This window comes from Oxyura jamaicensis, chromosome Z, assembly GCF_011077185.1.
Source record: "Oxyura jamaicensis isolate SHBP4307 breed ruddy duck chromosome Z, BPBGC_Ojam_1.0, whole genome shotgun sequence".
Lineage (NCBI taxonomy): Eukaryota > Metazoa > Chordata > Aves > Anseriformes > Anatidae > Oxyura > Oxyura jamaicensis.
In genome coordinates, this window is record NC_048926.1 from 72389110 (window position 1) to 72415391 (window position 26282).

The following is a 26282-nucleotide window of genomic DNA, read 5'->3' on the forward strand; positions in this document are numbered from 1 at the left end:
ATATAAATATATTTAATTATTAATAAATATATAATATATAAATAATAAATATAATAAATATATAATATATAAATATAAATATATTTATAAATATAAATAAATATATATATAAAATAATAAATATATAAATAGATAATAAATATATTTAATTATTAATAAATATATTAAAAAAATATCAGTACTCTATCGAATGGATATTATTTCAGGACTATCTGTTAGATCAAAACCATTACCTGTTCAGAACAAAACAACAGCAAAAACGAGATAGATTCCTGATCCAGGTGAATACCAGTCATGCCTTTAAGCAACATTCCTCCCTTTAGAAGAAGGCTGTTTTTCAATTTCCAAGAGGTAAAAGAAAATTCACTACTGTGTATAGTGATTTTTGCTTAACCTCTATGTAGGTCCCTTGATTGTTCATCTGTGACTATCCAAAACATATTTCATAGCTCTTCTAGTTCTAGTATTTCAGCAATTGATACTGGGATTGCATCTGTGAGCAATGCCAATTTATTACCTTCTTTTTATTGAAAATTAGTAAGGTTCCTGGACATTTTAAGTTGCTCTGTAGTAAAGGTTCTTCATAGGGCAGCTTAAAGACAGCTTAAAAGTTCCATACTATGAGGTATTTTGAGCTAAAACAACACAGTAAAGGTGAAGTATATGTTTTTACAGCTGAGGTCACTCTGGTATTTCTGCCTGTACTGATGCCAACACAATTACCTGCAGTAAAATTAAAACATAGGAGATGATTACCTTTTGGTAAAAATGCATATTAAAAAGCCAAAGACTGTTCAGTTTACCCTCCAGACTTTCAGGCGCAAACCTTAACATAAAAGAAAAACTGCTAGAAAAGGAGTACAAACCCTCAAATATTCTCTACATCTTTAAAAATACTTTTTCTCCCTAAAAATCCGGAATATAAACTGTATCTCACACTATGATTCCCTAGCATAAAATTGAATTAGGCTTCCAAGTAGTACATTAGTTTCAAGAACCTGATTCCATCCAAGATTCTGACCATGCACACATCTGCCAAAGTGACACTGTACTTTACATTAATATTAAATGCAGATTTCAAGAACAGCATACCTAGCAATGTTACTAACCTCTAGAGCTTCTTGAAGTTGTTGCTTTAGTTCTTCATTTGACACTTCAGTACTGGATTCTGTAAGATTTATAGGAGATGCTATAACATGAGAAACTAAAACTGTTACAAAAGAAAACATGAGGATTTGCTTTAACCTGAAAACAGGAAACATGCAGAGATGATTTTTGTCTTTTCTTATTATCTTTATTTTTTTACTTCCTCCTGGAGCTAATAAGCAGATCTAAGAAATACATAAATCCTAAACTCAAACGTTGTTTCATAATTAAAGAAGCCAAATGAAAAAAAAGATAACGTCATACAGAAATCTAAAATAAGGTCAATTTCAAGGTTAAAATTTCCATATGAAAATAAAGTAAAAACAAATTTGTGATCTTAAACCCCAAAATAATTTATTTTTTTTAGATTACTTTTAAATTGCAACTTTTCTTCAGCTGCACCTGACACAACAGTAGCTATCACAATTCAGAAGTCAGACCAATGTTTAAGACACTGAGATGAAGTACAGAGGTGTATTCTGCAGGATTAAATGTTTGTCTAAACGAGCAGTTCCTATTGGCACCATTTTTCCTTAAACTGAGCACCACAGAAATATATTAACATGCAGCCTCTTGCTAAATCCAAGTCACGTTCACATGGGATTTAGTCATGCTTTCATGGATACCACTGTGTGGATGATCTAGGTGAACAACCTAGGTCCAACACAGCAGGAGCACTGGCAGGAATACAGTGAGACCAACTGGAATTACGTTGCTCTTGTAACATCTCACCGACGCTGCTAAAACCTACAGAGAATAATTACGTGGCTTAGTTTACTGTAGTGTGTGAAGATAGAATGGACTTGTTGCAAAAGAGAGAAATAAGCAAGTTATATGGAAATACTTCAGTCAAAGTACTAAAAATGCAAAGCAAAGAAGCTGAAGTGTAAAGAACACCACTGCCTGTACTTGATTTTATTTACAGCAATGTTTTTTCCACCAAAAAAAAAAAAAAAAAGCCAACACTGAGATAACAGAGAAACTTCTTAACCTTGAAACTATGCCAGTTCATAAATTTCAACTCAGTAACAAACAGGATTTTGAATATTTAGCTCTAAACTTTGGATGTAATCTCTGGGAAGATACATTCAAATCAGGAATCCAAACAACTCCATTAAATGTAATACATACACACACACACATATATATATACACACATAGAGAAAAAGAAAGCTGCTCCCTACCACAGGGTGTCACTTTAAAAGGCAAAACTAAATACTAGCAAGGGTTGTTTCACACTAAGTAGGGCCACAGCCCCATCAGCTGGAAGGCAATTCTGGGAGGAAGAGCATGAAAAAGAGACTGCTTTGCTTTGGTTACACCAAGGATCTCCTCCATGCACTGCTCGCTGCCCTGACAGAACAAGACTCAAAGGCCACACAGCAACAGACCCCAGCAGGCATGTGGTGAACGTGCGGTGGAATCCTATGCAGCTTCAGAGGGTTTTGGCAAACAGTTTAATCTAAATTTGATGACGCCTCATGAAGTAGCTCTGCTGCCCTGTTTTGCCAAGAGTTTTTCCTCAAGGTGAATGATTGACTCTGAATTAGTCGTACCGCAGCTCTTTTCTTGGGTCAAACTAGTAATAGGGTTTTTGGATGATCTGTTGTAAAAGCTGTTTCTCTTGGAGCAAGGAAGAGCAGCTTCATTTTCTTCCACTCTCTTTGTTGACAAGAAACTATTGCAAGCCTTTCCAGATCCCTTCCTTGATCTAAACGAATAGTTTAGTGCATTTTCCCCATTGTACGCAGCTCTGGGTCTTCTCCCCAGTCAGTCTCCCAAGTCTCCGCTCGCCATGTCATCCTCTTCTGCTTCCTCCATCTTCCCTTCCCCCGGCTTTGTTTTTTCTCTCTTTTAATCGAGTGTGCCTCACTTTGCCCACGTGGACAGTGCCCCTTCCCTGACAGCTGGTAATTTATCTGGAAAAACAAAACCAGTCCTTTCATTAAAGCTGCAAAATACCACCAAAATGAAAAAACAAAACAAAACAAAACAACAAAGCTTTCAGCATGTGGCTGCTCCCTGCTGTTACCTGTCCCACCTCCCTGGCGGTGCAGAAGGCAGCCGGTCCCTCCAGATCCCCCCAAGCCCCAGGGGGCTCGCTGTGCTCGGTGGGGGCATGGCTGCAGGCACCGTGCACCCTGCTCCCCTTGGGCACGGCTCGGCACGGCATCGCTTGCTGCTGGGACCCGGCCCCGTTGTCTGGGCAGGGCTGGGCATGGAGGACGGCTGCTCCTCCGGTTTTCTTGAGCGGTGCGTTGTGTTCTGCACACAGCTGCCCTCGCACCCAAGCAGGTTTTGGGAACGGTTTCGTGTTCACCCAGCTTCGTGTCTGTTTATTTTCCACCCATGCCTTCATCCTGAAAACTCCTACTCAAAATGAGTGCTTTTTCACAATGTTTGGTCCTGATCCAGCAAGGAAGCTCCAGATTTCTCCCACCAATTCCATTCACGGTCCTTGCGTACTTGGGTCGATTTGCAGATGCACAAATAGCACCTGAAGATGCTCTGCAGAAAGACTTTTGCCTCCCCTGAAACATTCCTGTCAGTCTCACCAAACTTGGATTAAAAAGATAGGATTGAAAACACGTAACAACACTCCTTACAATAGAATTTACCAGGAAACAGTTTTACTGTTCAAGCTCACAAATGTAAAAAGTTTGCTTGCAAGCACCTTCCACAGAACATTCAATAAGGCTTTACAATCCACCTTTTCAGTGAAGAAAGGTAAACAGCCATGCTCTCCTGGGACCCACACCTGACAAACAATTAGAATAGATAGCTGCTGATATTGTAAGTGTAACCATGGTGTTTTTTTTGTTTTGTTTTTGATTGCTGCATCCTAGCTGTCCTACCGATACACTTTCCTAATAGGCTTCAGCCCATAAATACGTTCTCTTATTGGGATAGGTGACAGAGACAAAAAGGAAAAAGAAAGCTTGCAGCTTGTTCTACACTAGTGCAGGGATAGCCAATGTTTCCTTACATCATGAGTAATTCCACTTATACCTATCTCTCTTAGCAGTGTCACATCTCTTCCCTCAAAAAATGAAGCACTGTCCTTAAAATCTAATATCCCTCACCCTACATTAGCCTGCACACATAGTGGAGCTTAGCGATTTGAACTCTGGAAATTCAGAAACTGACTGCTGTTCAGGACACTCACTGGTTTACCCTTTGGAAATCGAATGCTCCTTAACTTTAAGGATTTTACTGTTAAATGGGGGGGAAAAAAGACTAGGTTTCAATTTTGTTCCTGCTACTAAAGGCAACTGTGTCATTATTCTCCTTTCATTCTCTGCTCAATTTTTACTCTGGTGTCAGTTCTGCTATGTGCCTCTCCCACACAGCTTCACAGGCTGTTCCAAAGCCTTACAGCTTGGCTATTTGAAAGCTTTTTCTAGTTTCCAACCATGTCAAACTGCAATTAAATTAATTTTAATTAGCCATACAAGAGTTAAAAATGTCATTTATTAAACCTCCCAGGAAGAGACCAGCAGAGTTACTTTTTCACCAAATGTCAGTTGTTGTCCTTCATCCATTGCTCAATCCATTGCATAATCTGATCCAAATTTCTCTCTAGGTCTTCTGGAGTGTTGCTGGGTAACTGGTGCACGATTTCCTCCCGATATGACAACATAGCTTCCTCATAAAGAGTCTGAAAAATTTCACATTGAATGTTGTCTTGTAGCTTCTTCCCTTTGTAACCCCTAAAAAACAAGAACAGCACCAAGAGCTAAGCCTCAGATATAAAGATATATCTGATATAAAGATATATACAAAATATATTATACAGAATCAGTAATTTATACCACAGAAAAGTCTCTGAAGAAGTCACACAACAACAATTCACTTATTCATTGTACCGACATACCTGCTTTCAAGCCTGTCATATAGAAATGAATTGTCTGTGCGAAGTACAAATACGATATGAAACCATTGTTCGGGGAAAAAATCACAGCCATGGTAATCAACAATAACTCCACCCTCACGCATCTTGTCTTCTAGGTCATCGATTACCTTCCAAAAAACAGACAGGCAAGCTTAGGTGACATCACAAAAAGTCAAAACAAACACAGAAATCCTAGGTTATGAAGCTGAACTTACCCTGTCTTCATCTAAAATTGGACATTCATACTCCTCATCAAAACCTTCATATAGTTCTCCTGCAGCAAAAGTAATTTGTGCACATTGGTGAAATAGCAGGAGTTAATTAAGATATACAGTTATGTCTATTTTGGGAGGCTGTAATCAAACATATTGTACAGAGCATGGAGTGCTTTATTTACAAATTCATAGAAATATAAGTTTATAACTTACATTGCATTGATTAATAAATTACTATTACATGAGTGCTTTTCTTAACATCCCACCAAAAATACTTCCACTAAGGTAAATCTGCTGTAATTTTTACTGTTTCAAGCCTTCTGCTGCACCACCTCACTAACACGACCTACCGTCTTTGGCCAAGTCACCCACGTTAATATAGGTCAGCCCAGTCCTCGATGCGAGCTCCCTCCCGAGTGTGCTCTTGCCAACGCCCGGCGTACCTGCATAAAAGGCCCACGTAAAAGAGTAAGAGTAAGGCAAGCAACCCCTCCACACAGACCCTTCTGTCAGGAAACAAGACGAGGAAGCGAGTCTGTACAGCAGAAGGGTGCACAAAGGGACACGGGCAGGAAAACCACGCGCGCAGGACGGCGGGGAAGGGGCTCCCCGTCCCGTCCCGTCCCGTCCCGTCCCCAGGGTCCCGCCGGGGGTATCGGCGGCCTCCCCACACCGGTGAGCAGCACGTTGGGCCGCCGCATCGCTCTGTCGCCCGGGAGACACGCTGCGAAGGGCCTGCCACCCGTCCCGCCTCGCACAGCCCAAGAGGGGCAAGGCACTGCGACGGGCAGCTAAGGGACGGCGGCGAGGAAGGACCCAGCGAGGCCCGGCGGCGGTGTGAGGCGCCTAGCCCTGCTCCCGGCCGCGATGTCCCGGAGCCCCACGGGGAGGCAGCTGGAGGTAGGGACCGGCTCGGGGGAAGGGGGACCTGAGCGGCCATAGTGCCCCCCTCGGGGCCCGGTGGGAGTGGGGGGCCTCTGGTCGGCGGCTCCAGGTGATTTTTTTTTTTTTTTGCAGGCGCTGTGAGGCTCCCGTTAATTTCTTAATTTTCAGAGAGCTTTTGGGAGAGGTCGTGAGCATGCATTTCTGCACCTGCACTTAGCTTTTTCGGGGAAGTCACTTTAATTCATAAAAAAGCCTACTCTGAAAGCTTGTCTTCCGATTAACGTCAGCAAACTGCATGGGGGGCCCTTTGCTGTGTTACTCTGGAGCCACAGGTGCTCTGAGAAGTAGCTCAGGGCATGCAAGCTTGTACACCGGCCTCACAGGGTATTTATTAAGTGTAAAGATAAATGTCAGCAAAAATAAACTACTATCAGCAGAGATTTATGTGTCATTGTCGGATTTCTGATGCATGTCACAGCCGCTGACTTGAGATCAATCTGTATGTCCTCCTGTTGCAGATAAATACTAACACGTGATTCTATCATGCAGCTCACATCCTTTTTTTATGTTGCATATTTCTAGCATTTAAAGAAGAAATGCTACTTTGCAAATGTGAATGGTGGGAAAAAAGTCTTATAGTGGAAAAGTGGCAAGATGAACTTGATCTTCATGTGAAAATGATATGTATAAGCTTATGCTGCTTTTTCATTCTTACTTCTGTTTTAACTTCTTTATTTAAATGTGTTTTAGCAGGGATTTCATCTTGTTCTGGTTTGCCAGTTTGCTGCAAAATCCTCTGGCACAAAATGTAAATACTAACTTTATTCTTTGACCCTTAAGAAGCTTGTAACTGATATAGTCCAAGCAGAGTAAGTGCCAGTGTTTGTTGTTAACTGGCATTTTAAATATCCTCTTGATTTTAATGAAATTCTTTTACATCTACAAAATATTTTTTTTATACTCACCTGGTAGAAATCTCACATTTTCTGGAGACAGTTGTGCCCAATTAAAGAAAGGAAGACAATGCTATGATGAAAACTTTTTTTTTATTTATTTTTTATTTTTATTTTTTTTATTTTACCAGGTAAAAGGTTGGTTGGCAAATTCATTTGATGACTTCTTTGGAAACACAGATGTTTCTTCTAGCACAGTGTCTGCAAAGCTGCCTAGAAGCAACTCTGGAAGAAATTGTCAGCAGAACAAAGACCTGTCTTCTGTGCCGGAATGTAGCAAAAGCAAAGTTCTACCCAAAAAAAGAACAAAGTCATCTTCAGTAGGTCTGCCTTGCAACAAGTACAGACAAAATCAGAGCCAATCTCAAGATGAGTCATGGGTAGATAAATACAAACCTGAAACTCAGGTGTGAGAGTTATTCTAAGTACAAAAATAATAGTAATGTTACACTGTAACATTTCGTGCTCATCTTTCTAATCCAACTTGGCTGGGTCCTAAATATGTTGTGTTTTATTAGGGCAGTGAAGTACTGTTTTGATTTATCTACTGTCTGTATTGAAGGTTTTAATGAACTACTTATCTGTAGAAGGTGTGTTTCTTAGCAGGCTTCCTGAGGATACAAAAGTGCTGATAAGATGTTGTTTCCTGTCCATCAACTCTTAAACTTTTGAATCTGTTGCCATATTTTGGCGAAATCTGTCAGCCACAAGTACTAGAAAAGTCCACAGCTAGAGAAAGGATAGAGAACTAAGTGTAATGCTTGTATTTTATGTTGAAATTTTTAATAGTTCATCTCTGGAGAGGAAGACTATAATGCGAGTAAGCTGCATGTAATCTGCAGAAATCCCCCCAAACTATGTAGTTTTATAGTTGGTAAGGCCTAAAAAGTATCAGCTCTAGCAATAGATATAAAGCATACTTATACTACCATGCAGGAGTATAGTGTTACTACTTTAGGAATAAATTATTCATTATTTCCATACTGTTGGCGATGGGAAATTGGTTGTTTGAGGAAAGAAGCTCCAATGATCCTCCTTCTGTTACTTCTAAAATAGCATAAATATAGTAAATATATGTAACCGGTATATACACATACATGTCTATTATTGTTTTAGTCTGCATATATTATATTCCTAAATCCTGTCATCAAAGTTGTAGAAGACAAATGTGCGTATATATGCATTTCATATGTTTTCATCTTGTTTCAGAATGACCTTGCTGTGCAAAAGAAGAAAATTGAAGAAGTTGAAACCTGGTTAAAAACACATGCATTTCAGAGGCCACCAAAGCAGGTAATTTTGCTAAAAATTAGCAGCTAGAAGTGCAAAACCGTCTAAGCAAACTAGATTCAATATTCTTTTAATTTCAGGGAAAAAAAAAAAAAAGAACAAAGCAAAAAACACAACAAACTCTTTACTTTTAGATAGTGGTTATATTGCTTTATAAGAAATCTCTTAAGAACATAGGTTAGAGCTTTTACATTAGTTTAGGTCTTGAACCGCTAAGAGAAGCGGAGATGAATTCTATTTTTTTTTCAGCAGCATTATTTTCTAGCATCCAGTCAGTTCATACCTGTTTGGTTTGTGCTTATAACTGTGTTTTATCTCCAAAAGACTAATTTTAAATAGCATGGGAAATTTCCAGTTACAGTGACGTGAAGTAACAGGGTATTTTTAATTTCTTGACTGATAATAGGCATTCTTACACTGATGTGTCATTTAGTAGTCCTGACTAGTGCTTTTCAAACCTAATTCTCCTGTATGGATTATGTTGGTATGCAGTTAATCAAGCAGATTCCTTTGAAAAACCTTCCAGAGTTCTGTTCTAGCTGTTTCAGAGTAGTCAGTAACACAAAATACTTACCTCCGTTTTTATTTGTAAAAGAGAATCAGTACTGTAGAAAATGTAGAACTCTTCTTCAGCCAAGCTTTATTCTTTATTTCTAATGCTGGGGATTATTTTCTTTCTGTGACAGGGTGGCTCTGTTTTACTGTTAACTGGTCCTCCTGGCTGTGGAAAGACAGCAACTATACAAATATTAGCAAAAGATCTTGACATTGAGGTGCAAGAATGGACCAATCCAATATCGTTAGACTTTACAAAAGAAGATTTAAGAAGTATATTTGGCCATGGTAAGTATTTGATTTTTTTTTTCTCTTTCTTCCTTATACTTCTGTGATTTTTGTAGTCTGATCTGACTTTGTATGTGACAGAGGCAAAAGAATAAAAAAATACAATGTCCGTAAACGTCAGATCCTTAGAGTTTAATAAGAATGTAACTTTTGCTTTTATCTGAAAAGGGATGTAGTTTCTTTACAGTGTTTACTCCAAAATACTTTAAAGTTCACACAGAGCTATGTAATGTCCTAAATATCATTTGAACTAGTTAAATAAGCATGTGTCTTTGTCTGGTTCCTCAGTTGAATTCTACCCTGTAAAAATAGTTTTCTATTTCAATTATGTTTGCCAAAGGGCTTGGCTGTTAGTGTTCAATGGGCTTTTTTTTTAATCAAAAAGCAGCATGCATGGGAATTAGTTCTTGTGGTTATTTGTATTCTATTTCGTATAATATAGAATACATATTTTTAATTAATTTTCTTTTTCAGTCTCAAATTTTCATACGTTTCCAAGTCAGGCCCAAGCAGCTCTTTTTCAAGACTTTCTATTAAGAGCAAATAAGTATAACAAACTTCAGATGCTTGGGGAGTCCTCAGGAAATGATAAAAAGCTTATTCTTATTGAAGTAAGTGAAAACTTTTATGATAATCTTGACATGCGAACTAGCTGCTCCTGGTGAATTGGTGTTGCTACAAGTTTGAGTACTTTTCTGCAATGAGTTACTGTTTTTTTTTTTTTTGAGTCTTGACAGAAATCAGCAATAAATTATTAAAAAGTAAATTGTGAATCCATATTGAAAAATCCCATCTGTGTTTCTATATGATTCGCTTTCTAGAATTGTGTATGTGTATAAACAGGTAGATGGAAAAATTACCACTTTTCTTGTTTGTTGAGGATGTAAGATAGTGTAGAAGAACTTGAGATTTAGTACAACCGTAAGGTGTTTGTAATTTAGCTTTCATGTAAGCCATAACAGGAGGTCTGGGAGAAGGCTTTGTTTACACTTACTCAGGAATGTGTTTTTACTAGTATGTCCTTTTAGAACTTCATTGTTTTCTTACAGAAGAATATTATAAAGTACAATGATGAAGTTACCTGTAAACTTTCAAGAAAAAGAATAGATGAGAGCTCTCACTTACTAATGTGTGTATTGTATAAATTAGGAAGCATGGTTTCCTGTGATTGCTCTTCATACAGTCAGTTAATGGCCTAGATTCTCTCCTATCTCGAGTAGTATATCCTGCCTCCTTCAGTGGAGCTGCTGCCCTGAGTATTTCTGTTATGTTTGAATAAAACTGTCTAAGAAATAATGTAGTCAACCAAGGCTGTTTCTTGGGAAACAAGGATAGAAAAGCAAATGTTTCTTTTAGATAATTGTTTTCCATAAGGAAAGAAAGAAATATTAGACTTTTTTTCTTTTTCTTTCTGATTATTTTCAGTGTTAGCTGAATTCAAATTTAGTTGAAAACAAGGTAACTAGGAAGACAAAATGTGTAGCAGTGTAGTGTGGTGTTACAGTCAGTCTGAGTGAGAGAATATTTACATTTGAATGTAATGACAGCAGCTCATTTGTTTTGAATAGGACATGCCAAACCAATTCTATCGAGACCCTAGCAGTCTACATGAAATTCTCAGGTTAGTTATAAACAAACTTTTAACAGTTAGCCTTAGCTGCTTGTGTTAAATTGAGTTTGATTCCTGTTACAGCTGCTTGTTTTTCAATTTAGGAGATTCGTTTGTACAAGTAGATGTCCCCTTATATTTATAATCTCAGATAACTTCAGTGGAGACAGCAACCAGAGGTTACTATTTCCAAAAGAAATTCTGGAGGAGTTGCATATTTCAATTATCAGGTAAGGTCTTTTATCTCCTTCAAACTTCATCAAAATAAATGAGAAGTGAGGAACTAATTGATTTTTTTTTTAATGACTTAACAGTTTCAAGCCAATTGCACCAACAAATATGATGAAAGTTCTTTATCGAATAGCTGCAACAGAAGCTAGTATGGTAAGTTGTCAGAACTGAACTTGTGCACAGTGCTAGGATCAAAAGATTTCAGGCTTTTATATATGAAATGTTATTGCTAGGTCTTATTGTTATTTGTTTGATTTTTGATCAAGTAACAACCCTCCCCCCTCCCAACAAAAGAAAAAAATGTATTTAAAAAAACACAGCAAAATACAAGGAACAAAGGGGAAAGCCATCTTATTTTTCAGTTGAGTTCAACTTGATCCTTGGTATGAGCTTTCAAAGCTGCATCTGAAAATTCTGCTTTTTACAGAAACTGTGTGTGTGTGTATGTGTGTATATATGTATATATATACAATAAAACAATAATATATATATAATATATATATAATAAAACAATAAAAGTAGAAGACAATGCCATCTTACCCAGTAAGACCTAAACAGGCTATTATCTTGAATCCTGTGTTATTGCCAAACTACTTGATTACAATGTATTCTAGTACTGACTAACAGCTTCCAAAGACCTCTGTGCATTATTTTCTCTAGTATAGCTATATAAAATATGGCAATGTGTCTAAATGTTTTAAAATTAGACCTATTACCTTGCCTGTGCTTCTAATTGGGTCCTGATGTAGTCTGTTTATGGTCTGTATTAGAAGTGAGTACCCACAGTCATAATAATACTCATAAATTCCTTATCCTACTTTTTGTTATTACTTTGGATGTTGCTTTTCCTTGTAGAATGGAGAAAAGAATTATGCTCCTGACAGAACATCTCTAGAGCTGCTTTGCAGAGGTTGTTCAGGTGATATAAGAAGTGCAATAAACAGTCTTCAGTTTTCTTCTATGAAAGGTAAATACCCATGATTTTCATGAAAGTGAATGATGTTTTGATCACTGCTGCTGTAAAGATGTGCTGTTCATCATTGAAGCTGTTAGGTGAGCTGTGTGAAAACATTTTTAACTTGCTGCTCTGGAGCAAGAAGAAAAGGACTTTTTTTTTTTTAAGCCAAATATGTTGAGCGTTATGCTGTTTATAAATATCTTCTACATGTGTATTGATGTAACTTAATGCAGTGATCTCTTCTCCTCTTGATATCTTTGTTACCAGCATGCATTTATTGATGAAAGCTTTTATGATGCAAACTTAATTTGAAAGTATTTTCACTGCTTGGTTCTTTATACTTCTTTATGTCCTCATCTTTACTCATGTAGCATTTCCAAAATAGCCCCTTGAATTTATGTGTGGCATTTCTGAAATGATTGATTTTACTTTGGAGTGCCTACAGCTGTTGGTAAGTTGAAAAGCTGTAAGGTAGCACGACCTATGAAGTTCATCTTGTATGTCAGTACAAGATCATAGAATAGCTTTGTGAAGTTCAGCATTATAGTTGCCTTTAAAATACTAAGCTATACAATGCTCAAATCAGACTTAGTTTAAGATTATTTAAATGTTCCAGTATAGAAAGAAAAGACTTACCAGGTCTTTTTTTAAGTGCTGGAAGTCAAAACTTCTTAAGGAAACAAGTTAGTATGTGGTCTCTGGTACTTGTTGTTTATTCTGAGAACCTTTAGATGGTGCCAGCATTTACATTCAAACCAGAAATAAGGAAGTAGATTTCTGTGGTACTTCTTAAGTCTGGTAGTGATTGTGTGGCTTGGGTTTTAGAGTGTATTGAAATGGATTTCTAGCTTTGTTTATTATGTGTAATGGGGGAGAAAGTCAAGTTCCTAGGTTTCAGTTGGAAACTAAGTTCTTCTGATGTTGTCTTTTGAATAGTAGTTTTTACTGTTTTTTTACTGTTTTATTAATCAGAAAGAAAATAGAAAATTCACCTTAGTAAATCTGTTTTTGATTGCAATGCTATTAAATTAATAAAAAGTAGGTTGGAAATAACTGAGAGTAGTTTAGTCTAGTTCACTGGTGGATGCTAAGGTGCTTTATACATACTGTAGAAAAACTAAATAGTCTTAAAATGAGTGGTTTGTGTAATTTAAAATAAACTCATCTTGGAAGTGTAAAAACATGGGAGTTATAAAAAGAACTTGGGAGAGAACGAAGGCTTATACTCCTTGCATTTGTCCTTTTAGACACTGATGAAGAGAGCTGTCTTCATATCAAATAGAAATTATTTAGTTGCTCAGGTGTTTCAGTTAGATAATAGATCAGCAGCCAGTGAAAATTTGGAGGGACCTCACTTTCATCTTCATCTCCATGTGCCATCAGAATGCAGAATTACATATATATAATTTCACCCTGTGTGTAAGAGGAATGATGTATTATCTGTGGTGGTATTAATGGGTAAAATGATCCATGATAATCATGGGAGAAGAGAAAGATTACTACTTTAAGTTCCTTTAGTTTAATAAAGAACATTTAATCTGCCGCTAATCAAATTTGGGGTTTAAATTTTTGAATGATAAAGTAAAAGAAGGGTTTTATTCCATGGAGCTCAGATCATTGTGGAAATAGTAGGCTGTTGGAAGAATCACTAAATGAAAGGTTTTCTTTGCCTTCATATATTTCACTAAGAACATTAAACATAGCCTGCAAATAGAAAAGAAATAGGTAATTGCATAAAATATAATGAAAATACCATTTACATTATTTGCACCTGCATTACTTACAAATTTCTTCTTTATAAATAAAATACAAGTTGGGCACGCAAAGCTAGGGTAAGTAAGAAAGAATACCAGCTTTTCTTTTAGAACAGATATTTATTCAAAGCAATACTTGGCACCTTAGTTATGGCTTAAGGAGTAAAAGTGTAATAAATCATGCTAGTTTAGGTGAGGAGGTTGCCTTCCTAATGAATGTTCTTTCTCTTAGCTACCTTACTTGTAAAACTTTTTCTGTATCATAGATTTTATTTATTTTTTAACTTCATGTACTTCATCATGGTTGTATTGTTGCTTTTATTGATAGACAACTCATTGGAGAAAAATTTTTGGTCAAGGAAGGAAGACAACTCCACACTAAAACATGGTGCAGCAGCACTATGTAAATCAACAAAGAAAAGTAAATGTGATCCTTCAGAAGACCAGGAGATACAAGCTATTGGTGGCAAAGATGCTTCTATCTTTCTTTTCCATGCTCTGGGGAAAATAATTTACTGCAAAAGTAAGAAATCTTTGACTTAATCTTCCTTGTCAGTAGGAGAAGTGTGTCAACTGCTAGTAGCTAGACTTGATAAAGTAAGGCTTAGGGTGACCCCCTAATTCACATATAATGTTATAAAGAAAGTAATAAATGCCTCTGGTAACTGAGATTGCAGCAGTCTACTTGTAATAAAGAAATAACACACATTTAAAGAATCTACTGCATGTATGTAATAAAATACATACCTGTAGTTACATTAGGCCCATCTGCTGCCATGCACATACAGCTAGATAGATGGCTATCACATCTGTTGCTTTGCCCAAAAGCGAAATTTTCCTTGTGCAGAATTATACACAGTTGTGCATTTATGTTCTGAACTCATCTGTTTTCTTAGAGGTTACAAAACGGCCCTGCAGCCTCTTGTCTGCTGCATCCCCTGTTGATGTATGTTTCTGATTTGTGCTTTTTCTCCCTGCTTTTTTTTTACCTGATCCTTTTTTTTTTCCTTTGAGACATAGATGTTCTCTACTTTAAGTACCCTGTCTCCTTTTCCACCTCTCCAAAATACTTTTCACAATACTGATTTTTTTATACACTCGGGCTCTGTAAATTTACTTCATCTACGGTCCTTTTTTTAACATTTAAATAATGCAATTCGTAAGAATTTGATACTTATGCTGTAATATTATCTATGTTCAGCGAAATAAGGATCCATAATACCACTGGCTGTTCACCTTTGTGTAATAACTCACAGTATCTGTTCCAAAATCAATTCAGAAATGGTGAGATGAAGGAATATGAGAATTATTAGGATAAATGTGTTATATGAAGTGTAGAGTATCTAATTACATGCTGTTGACTATGTAAATAATTCTTGATGCAGGCATAAGCAGTTGCCTAGGAAGTGAAAACGGTGCAACCTAGATGTTGGTAGAGTCAACCGTTGCTTAAAAATCATGCTCACTGTTCATGAAAACTACTGTTTATGAAGTTGCATATTTCTATTCTTGCTTTTAATCTCATCTATTTTCTGAGGTTGAATGTAACATCGCAAATGCGTGTCCTCCTCTCTTGTTCCCCTGTCAGCTTTTTAATAGTATGCAGTAACATAACATTATTTGTGGTACTAGAAGACTAAGGTTTATAAAATTCCTTTTAGGAGAACCTCTGTCAGAGTTGGAAGTTCCTCAGCTGCCTTCTCACTTATCAGAATACCATCGAGACACCTTGCTTATTCAGCCTGAGGTATATCTGCATTAATTGCTTGATTCCACTTTGATATGGGAGAAAAACCATAAACCTGAGTGATTGTTACAAATTCTCAAGCACAGTGGCTTTGTCATTAATCCTAATATATACATACTCAATCTAAGTTGTGGAATAATTTGGAAGGGTCACGTGGAGGCCAACTTCAAAGGTCAGTTGGGTTCTCAGTCTTGTTTAGAGTATCTCCAATGATAGTCAGAAAGGTGAGAGAATTTCTGACTTGCATCAAACGGTGGACTTTCCCTTGCTGCAGGCTGTGCATTTTTGCTCTTACATTTTTGCTGTGCATGATCTAGTGTAGTCTGAGTTCACATTTCTGTTGTCGTTCATTGGAGAGCTGAAGACAGCAGTGATTTCTGCCCTTCCAGCCTCCCTTAGTTGTCTTAGGGAAGACAACATCCTTCCCTTTGCTTGTGAGTGTCATAGAATCACAGAATGGTTTGGGAGGGACGTTAAAGATCATCCAGTTCCACCCCCCCCCACACCCCGCCATGGGCAGGGACACCAGACCAGGTTGCCCAAAGCCCTGGCCTTGAACACCTCCGGGGATGGGGCATCCACAGCTTCTCTGGGCAGCCTGTGCCAGGGATTCACCACCCTCTGAGTGAAGAACATCTAATCTAAACCTACCCTTCTTTAGTTTAAAGCCATTCCCCCTTGTCCTATCCCTACACCCGCTGACACAAGAGTCCCTCCCCAGCTTTCCTGCAGCCCCCCTTAGGCACTGGCAGGCTGCTGTAAGGTTTCCCCGGGGCCCTCTTCTCTAGGTTGAACAACCCCAACTCCCTCAGCCTGTCTTCACAGGAGAGGTGCTCCAGCCCCTTGATTGTCCTTGTGGCCTTCCTCTGGACTCACTCTAACAGATCCCTGTCCTTCTTGTTCTGGGGGCCCCAGAGCTGAATGCAGAACTGCAGCTGGGGTTTCATAAGAGCAGAGCAGAGGGGGGAAATCACCTCCCTTGGCCTGCTGGCCATGCTGCTTTTGATGCAGCCCAGGGTATGGTTGGCTTTCTGGGCTGTGAGCGTACATTGCCTGCTAGTACTCAGTTTTTCAACCACAGGCAGCCTCAAGTCTTTCTCCATAGGGCTGCTCCCAATTAACTTGTCACTCTGCCTGTATTCATGTTTGGGATTGCCCTCACTCGGGTGCAGGACCTTGTACTTGGCCTTGTTGAACGTCACAAGGTTTCTATGGGCCCATCTTTCAGGCATGTCAAGGTCCCTCTGGGTGGCATCCCTTCCCTTTGTAGGTCAGGTCATGTGTGCCAGCCCTGTAATCATCTAATTGTGTGATAACTTCTATGGGATATGTTTCCTTTTAGACTATATAAAACCTGAAGTTTTTTCTCATGGTTTCCCCCACTTCCAATAGGTTATTGTGGAAAAATCACACATGTCTGGAAGCATGTTTAATTTATACCTTCACCAGAACTATGTAGAATTTTTTACTGACATAGATGATGTTGTGAGAGCCAGTGAATACCTGAGCACTGCCGATGTCCTTTGTAGTAACTGGAATGTAAGTATCATTTTATACATATGTAAATCGAGCTGCTAGATTTTTCTCGAAGTATTTATAAAAAGTAGAAGGCAATTTTCATATAAATTAATAAGAAACAAGCTATATCATTTCAAACTTACGATACAGGTGACAGTGAATTGTTAAACTGCATCAAATAGAGGAGAGATGCACAAAAATTGTACACAAATGGCCTGCAACTTGTCAGTGTTTTTTTTATAGTTGGTCATTGTATATTTTATACACTACAGTATATATATGTAGTGTGTGTATATATAAAATATGGTATATTAAACACACTTTGTGGAATATTTTATGCTATTTTATAAAGTTTTAAAGTTGAACAATACTGTGTTAAATGTATCAGAGGCTATACGTCTTTTCCCTGAAGTACTTGAGCTAGTTTTTTGTTCAGTTACTTTGACCAGAGGTTCTGCTATAATCTAAATAAATGCTAAGCATGTTTTGTCACTGCAGTTAAAGAGTGTGTTGTAGTCAGATGAGATGCACTGTACAGAGACCTTGAGTTCATCTAATGCCTGGTTTCTATCTTAGTCACGGCTTGTGATGGAAGAATACAGCACATCTGTGGCTACCCGAGGTGTGATACATTCAAACGCATCCAGAGCCTTTGCCCACTGCCAAGGAGGGATGGGGTTCCGGCCACTGCATAAACCCCAGTGGTTCTTTATTAATAACAAGGTAAATGCCTGGTGTTCTGAGGAAGGTATTGCACTTACATTTCTAAGTGAGGTAAGTAGTATATGTGAAGTTTATATGCGGTGCTAAACTTGCAAGTACCCTAGTTTAATATAAGCTGCTTGTAAAGAACACTTGCTTGAAGAGGTCTACTTGTATTATTTCTTTAATGGAAAAATAAACTGGAGACATCCAACAGTGTTCCCTGCGTCTGAGTTACTGTATCTCTGGGACAGTATTGATCCCCAGCTTATGGGAACACAGTTAGTGTTGAAATATTTTAAAATATTCCTAAAAGTAAGTTTAATTTGAGTAGTTTAAATTGCCTTAAACTCTTATATAACAAACTACTTCTGTAGTATTATATGTGTTTATCAGAAATGGTTTGTTCGTGAGATACCAAAGCTCTTGGCAACTTTTTACATTTGAATGCATACCTGCCTTACTGTGACTGACGAAAAAAAAAATGCATCCAGGATGGTTGGGAAGTACTATAATCAAAGGATAAAAACTTTCAGGAAACTTCAATGTCTAGTGAAAGACAAAAATGAAGAGTTTTACCTTATTTTGTAATCTGTATATGGCAACTCTGCTTCTCCTTTTCTGGACTTGTTCTGTAGAAGCTTGTGCATAGTTATACAGCAGACAAGAAGAAAGTCATCCTGCTGCTTTTTCTGGTGCAGAATACATATAATAATTTTGGGTTAGCAGAGTTTTTACTTTTTTTTTTTTTTTTTTTTTTTTCTCTCAACTCTAACAGTATCAAGAAAACTGCCATGCTGCAAAATCTCTCTTTTCAAGCTTCTGTTTACCACCAGAGTGTCTTCAGACGGAGCTATTGCCTTACCTTGCTATGTTAGCAAATCCAATGAGAAACCAAGGTAAAATCAGTGTTACACTTGCTCTTAGATTTTTGTAAACATTAAAGCATACTGAAAAATTTTAGTAACTCAGAATGTGAATGCCATCTGTCCTTTCGCCTCACTTCAGCAAAAATAACAACAAAACAAAAACAAAACCCCAAAGCCACCACATATGGTACACACATAGAGCTGGTGAGCTGTTGTGTAGCCAAAATTCAAGCTGTCCTGCTAGGTTTTGAAACAAAATCAGGAATGTCTTTAAAGCTTTTGTAATGAAAGAATGAAAACAAGCTGACTGTCTTGTAATAGGTGAGACATATACAATACATACACATTGCTTTATAAATGTGTAAGTCTGATCCTTGTGTTGGAGTAATTAAAAATCCTTTTTCCCTCTTGCTTACTGCACAGATTTTGGGTACTTGTGTACACTGAATTTCATCATGTGACTGTTGTGCAGTCTCAAGGTCTTGCACAGTTCTGTCTGCCCACATCCTTACTAGTCTATTTAATTTGGTGCCCTGAGGTATCGTGCTAATCTTACTCTTCAACACTTTTTTATCATTGGAGAGTGTACTGGGTAACCCAGATCCTAGCACAGATCTCTACAGAGATGTATTGGCAATTTTCCTCCATTTCAGGAGTTAATGGTTAACTCATACCCATATCCCCCATTTCCTATCCATTAATTATTTATCAGACTTTACTAATTAAGTTGTTCTTGTAGGCTTAAGGCTTCTTTTGAAAACCTCTGATAGGGGACTTAAAAGCCTTTTGGAAACCCAGTAGACTACATCAGCTACATCTTAATTGCCTCTGATACCTTTCAAGTAACCTCAACAGACTTAAGAGACTCTAAGAAGCCTTTCCCAGAAAGAAGTAAACAAAATCAAAATTTACAGTACATTTTAAAAAAAGTGTGTAATGAAGGTAACCCATGAGCAGACAGTACATGCATAAAAATTTACTTTGTGGGATATGTAATCCAAAAATTACTGATCAGACAGGTGGATCACTTATGCTATGTTAATTACATCTATTAAAAGGCTGTATGCCTTAACTAAGGCCATGGCGTCCAGATTAATTTTGTAGGAATGTATTAGGCTGTAAATTTGTGCTGTAGAGTTGTTATGAATGGTAGGGGTATTATAATTGTGTAGGTAATATATAAATATACTACATATTCAAAGTATATCATACTACCATATAAACTGTTTTGATGAGCAAATTTATGCAGGACCACCTAACTAAACTTACGATGAATTACTTGCTTTCCAATGTGCTTAATTCTATGTGCATTATGATGTATTTAATACGATACTGGTGATTCTTTGTTCTCAGCTCAGATTGCTTTTATCCAGGATGTTGGGAAGCTACCCCTGAAAAGACATTTTGGGAGGTAAACTTGCCTTTTGCTTTCTTTAAGAAAATAAAATATCTTCTTTCTTCCTCAACATACATAGACGATAATTGTTTTGTACAAAAATATATTCAATGTTTATCTGTAGTGTGACATTTTGCTCACTTGCAGCATGATGAGTAGTTTGCCTGTTAGAACTTCTTCCAGTTCAAATCTTATCTTATGATGTTAGTAGCAATATTTTAACTATGGTCTTACTTTTATATTCTTGTCTAGCTTTCTTTTCCATTGTATCAATTGCTATTTATCTGTGCTAGATAAGCTTATATTTGTCCAGTGCATGATCTGGGTAAAATCTTTGTTTTTACTATCAAGAACATTTAATTGAGAAAACTAAATTGGTATGATTATAGTGTGCTTTGCCCATTGTTTATCATGACAGAAAACATTAATCTGAAACTTTGATAGACTATTCTGTGTTTATATGTCATTTCTTAAAGGCTTATGAAAGAAGGTATGAGAAATTACTTAATTGTTCCTTTGAAACAATTGTATGCCGGTGGAGCTAACAAATACTTAAGGAGTGCTTCCTCTGTAATTAGATAGCAGCACTGACTTTATTTTGTGTAGCTTTTTTTCATTAAACTACAACTAATGAAATTCCTCTTAGATGTTAGAATGCTGAAAAAATACTATTTTTCAGCTGTGATGCTACAGTCACCTGTAGTGCTTCTGGGACAATATAGCTTGATATGCATTCTGTGACTCTAGTGGGCTTCTGAACCATAGGGATTTTTTTTTTTTTAAATAGAGACTCAGTTACATTTCTATTACCTTGGTATCTCTGAAAACTAAAGCTTTTTAATTGTGATGACCTCTATTAATAAGGTGTCGTTTTTTTTTTTTTTTTTTTTTTAAGCCAAGAGAAAGTGTTTGTCAGGGCATCTGACAAAGCATCTCATATTTATCAGTGTAATACTGCTGTCTGAGTTTTAACTATGAAATACTGCCTAGTATAGTTAATAAAACCTACACTGTTCCCTGCCACATGAATTAAAAGCCATTTTGGCTGCTAGTCAGGAAGAAAGGGAGGTATTTTTGTATTCTCCCTAGTCTGAGCCAAACTGTTTATAACTTCACAAGTTAATCATAGACTTCCTTATGCCATTAACTTTGTCTGCAGCATACCTCTAAATATTGATAAACTTTTTGTACCTGCATCAATAAGTTGTGTATGTACCATTTAGTTTATCTGAGGGACAACTTTGTAAAACTGAAATCCTTTTAATTTGTTCCTTCTTTTGGAAAGGAAGTGTAAAGAAGTTTAAATATTTTAGTAGTACATAATTGCTTCCTTCATGAATCCCAATTGAAAATAATGTATTTTGTTTTGTTATATATAAAGTAGTCCTTAATTTATGTTCCAACAGAAATAAGATTATGTTTATTAGTGGGATAAGAATACTGCCGTAGTAAGAAAATTGGCACTGGGGGGAGTGTATGTTATTTGATAAATTGGAACTGGTGTCAGGATGAGTTTTTGCCAGTAACTTTTGGGAAAGTTTATTAATACCATGTAAAATGGAAAAAAAAATAATGGAACATTGATAACATACTGAGGTGGAGATACTACAAAGATGGAGAACTCGAAATAGTAAAAGAAAAAAAATGTAAAAAGAATTCTTTCCACTCCTTGTCTTAGGTTGCATCTTTCAAGTTAAGTTGCTTCATGTCGTAAAGGATTTGGTTCTTGGACTTGGACCTCGTTTGGAAGGGGTCTGATGTACTGTGGGCTGTTGTTAGTAAGGTAGTTGTTAGAAGTTCATGTGCTTGAGGAAAGCTAACTAAAACCACTGTCACCATAAGGAAGAAATGTCAAGCAACAGTCGGTGCTGGAGAAAGAACACAAAACATACATTACTTGATACTTTGCTCTTGCTATAGCTATAGTTTTAGGTTAGATAGTACTGTTTTTCACCTGAAAGAAACTTCTGTCTTCTGTATGTCATGCAAGTTATGTAGCATTGAGTTCTAGGCATAAATATCTATACTTGGTAGATGTGTGCAAAAATAAAACATAATATTGGAAGTAGTGATGTAAAAAAAAGGATGCGTACAATTTGAATTAAATGTGACTTGTAAAGGGTATTACTGACAGAAAATGTGAAAGCTGTTCAGCATCAGTGAACAGGAAGGTGCTACACAGATGGTCTTTTTACTGCAGCTTGTGTGAGAACAGGAAATGGTTTTTTTTTTGGGGGGGGGTTGCTGGATTGTGTGTGTCTTTTTATTTATGGTGGTAACTTAATCTTGTGATGATTATTTTACAGGTTAAAGCTTGAAACACTTACCGATAAAGATCCTGGAATACCAGACCTGTTTGTTAGCTTTGAGGGGGACCCTGATGGTGTGCATGCTACAGACATAGGTATAGAGATGGAGCAAAACAGAACAGATGAGAATGGTTCAGATGGATTCCCTCTTTCTTCGAGCCAGTGCAGTGGAAGTGAACTGTCTTGCAGTCAGCCTCAGCCTGTTACAGCCCAAGCAGCTATGGAAGAAGAAGAGTTAAAAATAGAAGAATATGATAGTGACTGAGTACAACAAAATATCAACCACTGAGATGCCTAAATAGATTAAAATGAACCAAAAGCCTTTGTTAAAGTGAGTATGGTCTGCACATCAGTAATCCTTTAGCTGCTTAGGTGGGTGAGGAAGACAGATCTAAACATATGTCACTATCAAGACACGTTTCTTCAGCTTCCCTGTAGCTTTGGAAGATCAGACCTGGGCAGAATACTAAATTGCAGGCTATTCCATGCCTATTCTGAGCCATGAAAGTACGTTATACTAAGAGAGAGAAAACAGTAAATGATAAATGATATAGTTTGAAAGACTGTAGATAATCAGTTTCACTCTTAAGTTATTTTTATTTTTACACATTTTAATTTACTGTGAAGTTGTACAGTGGGTTTCCTAAGTACACATTTGATTAGTTGGCAGCATTTGAAGTTTTTTATTAAAATTTATACCTTCAGGGAAATTGCTGTTTGGAAGTTTTAACCTTCTGAAAGAAGAGGCTAAAAGGTATATGTAAAAAGCCCTATATCCTATACTGATGATGTAAATAAAACTACTGTATTAAGACTGTTTTGTATTCTGCTACAGATATTTTTACAGTGTTTATGTTGTACAACACATCATTTTGATTCATTTTTGGAAAATATCTTCATAATTCATTGAGGAGGAAATAGAACAATCAATCACAAGTCCTTTGTATTCTGTAGGAAGCTATTGGTGTAGTGTGCAGTTTTCTCTTCAAATTGCAACTGTGCTGGAACAAAGAATAATCCCGTGGTTGGTAATTGACACATGAAGAATGCTTTTTTTTTTTTTTTTGGCTGAACAGACCATTAACTGGTTTAGCACTTCACTGTAACTGGGATTACTTCATGCAAATCAATTTAACAGGTTATAATTAGTGATACCAGATAAATAAGAAAACAAAGAACAAACCGGCTTACTTTGAATGTGTGATATGTGTTTGCTTTTCTCTACTGTTAAAATCCAAAGTTAGAAAATACATGTATAGCCATAACCTTGGAATTAATGCTGCTATTAAAAGTTTTAGATTTGTCCCCTACGAAGAACCTTGTGTAGTCTTTAAATCTGTTTAATCTGCTACTGTTTAATTTTCAACAGGGACATTTACAGCTTAAGTTCTGTTACAGCTCTACGTACTACCGTTTCCCCTCTCTATGGTGCTTTGGAGGGTGTGAACCCTGCTCAGTTTAGCTAATGACTCAGTCCATTTGGCCTCCTGCCTGTGTACCACTGAAATGCCTCTTTAGTTTATTGCTAGTAAATAGTAACAAATACAAAGTAGTAATACAACTACTTTTACTAATACAATTACTATCCAGCACATCCACAGCATCATTCAGATTTGGGCTGTCTTCAAACCCTCTGCACTGCCCCTAGGCCTGTCCTGCTCCCCACACAGAACTGTGTCCCACACTGCTCCCTGGAGATGCACCTTCTTCAGGAAAAAAGTCGATGGGCTAGGTGTGGTTGGCCTCGCAGGCCTTGTGTTGGGCTCACTCCTATAACCCACATTCTTCTCCAATCCTGTATTGTGAAGTTCTACATTATTTGTCCTGCTGATTGTCCACTATTTCTTCCTGAGGTCTTTTAGAAAGTCTTACAAACTATTTGAAAGCATCAAGAAATCTGAGAACTCTCCCTGTCCTTGGTGCTTTTTTCCAATCTTCCAGTGTAGAATTAACTATGGCAACGGGAAAAAGGATAAACATTTTCTGAATGTTTTAACTTCATGTCCACTTGACTGAAACAAAAGAATAAATTCCTTTCAATTGTCTGTGGCACTTTTTTGTAATTTGAGATTAGAGAACCTTGTTTTAGTTAGTAGGACAGCCTGAGGCATCAAGCATTATGCCAAAGAGCTCAGAGAGAACCAAGTGTTTCTGTCCTGCAAACTCCAGGCAGGTGCTTTTTGGGGGCTGCTTCCTTGTCTCCCTAGGGGCAGCTTCTGCCCTACAGCTTGCCAGAGATGTGAGCAGAAGGTCTGGTGGGCTAGGCTACAGGGGCACCAGCAGACCTTCCAAAAAACAAAACTTAACTCTTCAAGAGGCTGTACCTGCTCAGTGCTGAAAGGCTTTTTCCAATTTTTCCTCATATGCAGGAATTCAGTGGACATAGCCAGCCAGCCAGCCCTGTCTCCCCTTGAGAATTATGGAATCATTAAGGTTGGAAAAGACCTCCAAGGTCATCTGGTTCAACCCTCCACCTACCACGAATATCACCCACTAAACCATGTCCTTACGCACCAGGTCCAAACTTTCCTTGAATACTCCCAGAGATGGTGATGCCACCACCTCCCTGGGCAACCCGTCCTATGCCTGACCACTCCTTCTGAGAAGAAGTGTCTCCTAATTTCCAACATGAATCTCCCCCTGGCACAACTTGGGGCCATTCCCTCTAGTACTGTCACTAGTTTACCCGTGAGAAGAGGCTGACCCCCAGCTCCTCACACTTTCCTTTCAGGGAGTTGTAGAGAGCAATAAGGCCTCCCCTGAGCCTTCTCTTCTCCACACTAAACAACCCCAATGCCCTCAGCTTCTCCTCATAAGACCTGTGTTTAGGTGCTCATCAACCATGCTGAGCTGTGCCAAAGGTCTCGTTTTGTTCCTGCTGTTTCTGATCTACTGTACTGACTTCCACAAGCACAGCAGATTTAGTTAAGTGTCTCTACATATGAGAATTCCTTCTGCTCACCTCCTGCTCAGCTGTCTTGACCTCAGGGATATGTTTTCATAGCAGTGCATAAGGACAGAGGCTAAAGAAAGGTGTGGCTAAACCCAGATGTGCCACACAGCTGCTGTTTCCTTTGACCAGCTTTTATAATGTAGCTTTTTGATTGCAAAGAAAATCTCTAGCCTTGGTACAGCCAGCAGCTGAAGCTACTGTCTGGGAATAATACAAGGATTAACCTCATTGTAAAAGCAAAGTGTGTCACATCGACTCTAGAGAGAGGTAACTCAGATCTTTAAGAAATGCAGGAAGTGGCATCAAAACTACATAAGACATGATTTTTTAAATACTGCTATTGGTAATATCACTGAGTTTATATTCTCTTATTTGTAGTGACTGTTTTGAGACATCTTTTAACCTCCATGTCCTAGCAGCATCTACCCCAACACCTACCGTGGAGTACCCTTCAGATGCAGCAGCCTGGGCTCAGAGCTACAGGGCATTAACTTTAGCCCTTTTGCTGTGGATTCTTTTGTCATTGTCTGTATGTTGGTTGCATCCAAATGCTTTGGGCAAAATAAGGCAATTTCTGGCCCCTTTTACAAACAGGAAGAGAGAGATGCTGAACTTAAAGATAAAATCCAGGTAAGAGAAACAGCAGTTCCTCAGCCAGCACCAGATGGCTCTATGAAGGGTAGGACTTTAAGTCTAGCAGCCTTGAAATGAGTTTTTTAGTGACATGCCAAAGGTGACATGCCTATGATCTGCCTATGTACGTATTTTGCTAAATACCCAGAATTAGTATTTGCTCAAAGCTAATGTCATTCCAAGGACATTAGGACATTCTAGGTGTAATATACAATAGATGTTTGTTCATAGTCTTTGTTCTGTTTAAAGAATGGGGGTAGTGAAGGTTTCTTGCTGAGATAAGAAACTGTGAAGCGCCTGGCTAGACATTATGAAATTCCTTACTTAATGTAACAAAAAAGTACATAAAGGATTTGCTTGAAACCAGCAAGGAGGAGGG

At 37.7% G+C, this 26282-nt stretch overlaps 3 protein-coding genes across 3 annotated transcripts in view; 1 reads left to right on the plus strand and 2 right to left on the minus strand.

Annotated features, from left to right (window-relative positions):
- Window positions 1-3234, minus strand: part of CCDC125 (coiled-coil domain containing 125) — a 14020-nt gene extending 10786 nt beyond the window's left edge. Inside the window, 3 exon segments of the mRNA XM_035310040.1 lie at window positions 1110-1168; window positions 2703-3065; window positions 3179-3234. Of these exon segments, the coding sequence (XP_035165931.1) occupies window positions 1110-1168; window positions 2703-2967 (324 nt within the window). The 5' untranslated portion in view covers window positions 2968-3065; window positions 3179-3234.
- A 1363-nt stretch (window positions 3235-4597) lies between these two features.
- Window positions 4598-5975, minus strand: AK6 (adenylate kinase 6). The gene is made up of 5 exons (XM_035310041.1): window positions 5927-5975; window positions 5604-5696; window positions 5254-5312; window positions 5021-5166; window positions 4598-4856 (listed from the first exon to the last, which is right to left on the minus strand). The coding sequence occupies exons 1-5, from the start codon at window positions 5952-5954 to the stop codon at window positions 4667-4669; spliced, it is 516 nt and encodes a 171-aa protein (XP_035165932.1). The 5' UTR covers window positions 5955-5975; the 3' UTR covers window positions 4598-4666.
- Window positions 5976-6013: 38 nt separating this feature from the next.
- Window positions 6014-23634, plus strand: RAD17 (RAD17 checkpoint clamp loader component). The gene is made up of 16 exons (XM_035310039.1): window positions 6014-6153; window positions 7223-7498; window positions 8301-8384; window positions 9068-9224; window positions 9699-9835; window positions 10793-10845; window positions 10938-11063; window positions 11148-11217; window positions 11920-12031; window positions 14105-14299; window positions 15438-15523; window positions 16916-17062; window positions 17618-17764; window positions 18522-18642; window positions 19966-20023; window positions 22315-23634. The coding sequence occupies exons 1-16, from the start codon at window positions 6121-6123 to the stop codon at window positions 22580-22582; spliced, it is 2070 nt and encodes a 689-aa protein (XP_035165930.1). The 5' UTR covers window positions 6014-6120; the 3' UTR covers window positions 22583-23634.
- Window positions 23635-26282: the final 2648 nt, after the last annotated feature.

Excerpts from the sequence above, each read along its gene's own strand:
- AK6 (XM_035310041.1), bottom strand. The coding sequence starts at position 5,954 with ATGCGGCGGCCCAACGTGCTGCTCACCG. Across the intron at positions 5,167-5,253 it reads CAATTTTAGATGAAGACAGG|GTAATCGATGACCTAGAAGA; the intron begins GTAAGTTCAGCT and ends GTTTTTTGGAAG. Across the intron at positions 4,857-5,020 it reads TATGACAGGCTTGAAAGCAG|GGGTTACAAAGGGAAGAAGC; the intron begins GTATGTCGGTAC and ends CTTGTTTTTTAG.
- RAD17 (XM_035310039.1), top strand. The coding sequence starts at position 6,121 with ATGTCCCGGAGCCCCACGGGGAGGCAGCTGGAG. Across the intron at positions 7,499-8,300 it reads AATACAAACCTGAAACTCAG|AATGACCTTGCTGTGCAAAA; the intron begins GTGTGAGAGTTA and ends ATCTTGTTTCAG. Across the intron at positions 17,063-17,617 it reads TCCTTTGTAGTAACTGGAAT|TCACGGCTTGTGATGGAAGA; the intron begins GTAAGTATCATT and ends TTTCTATCTTAG.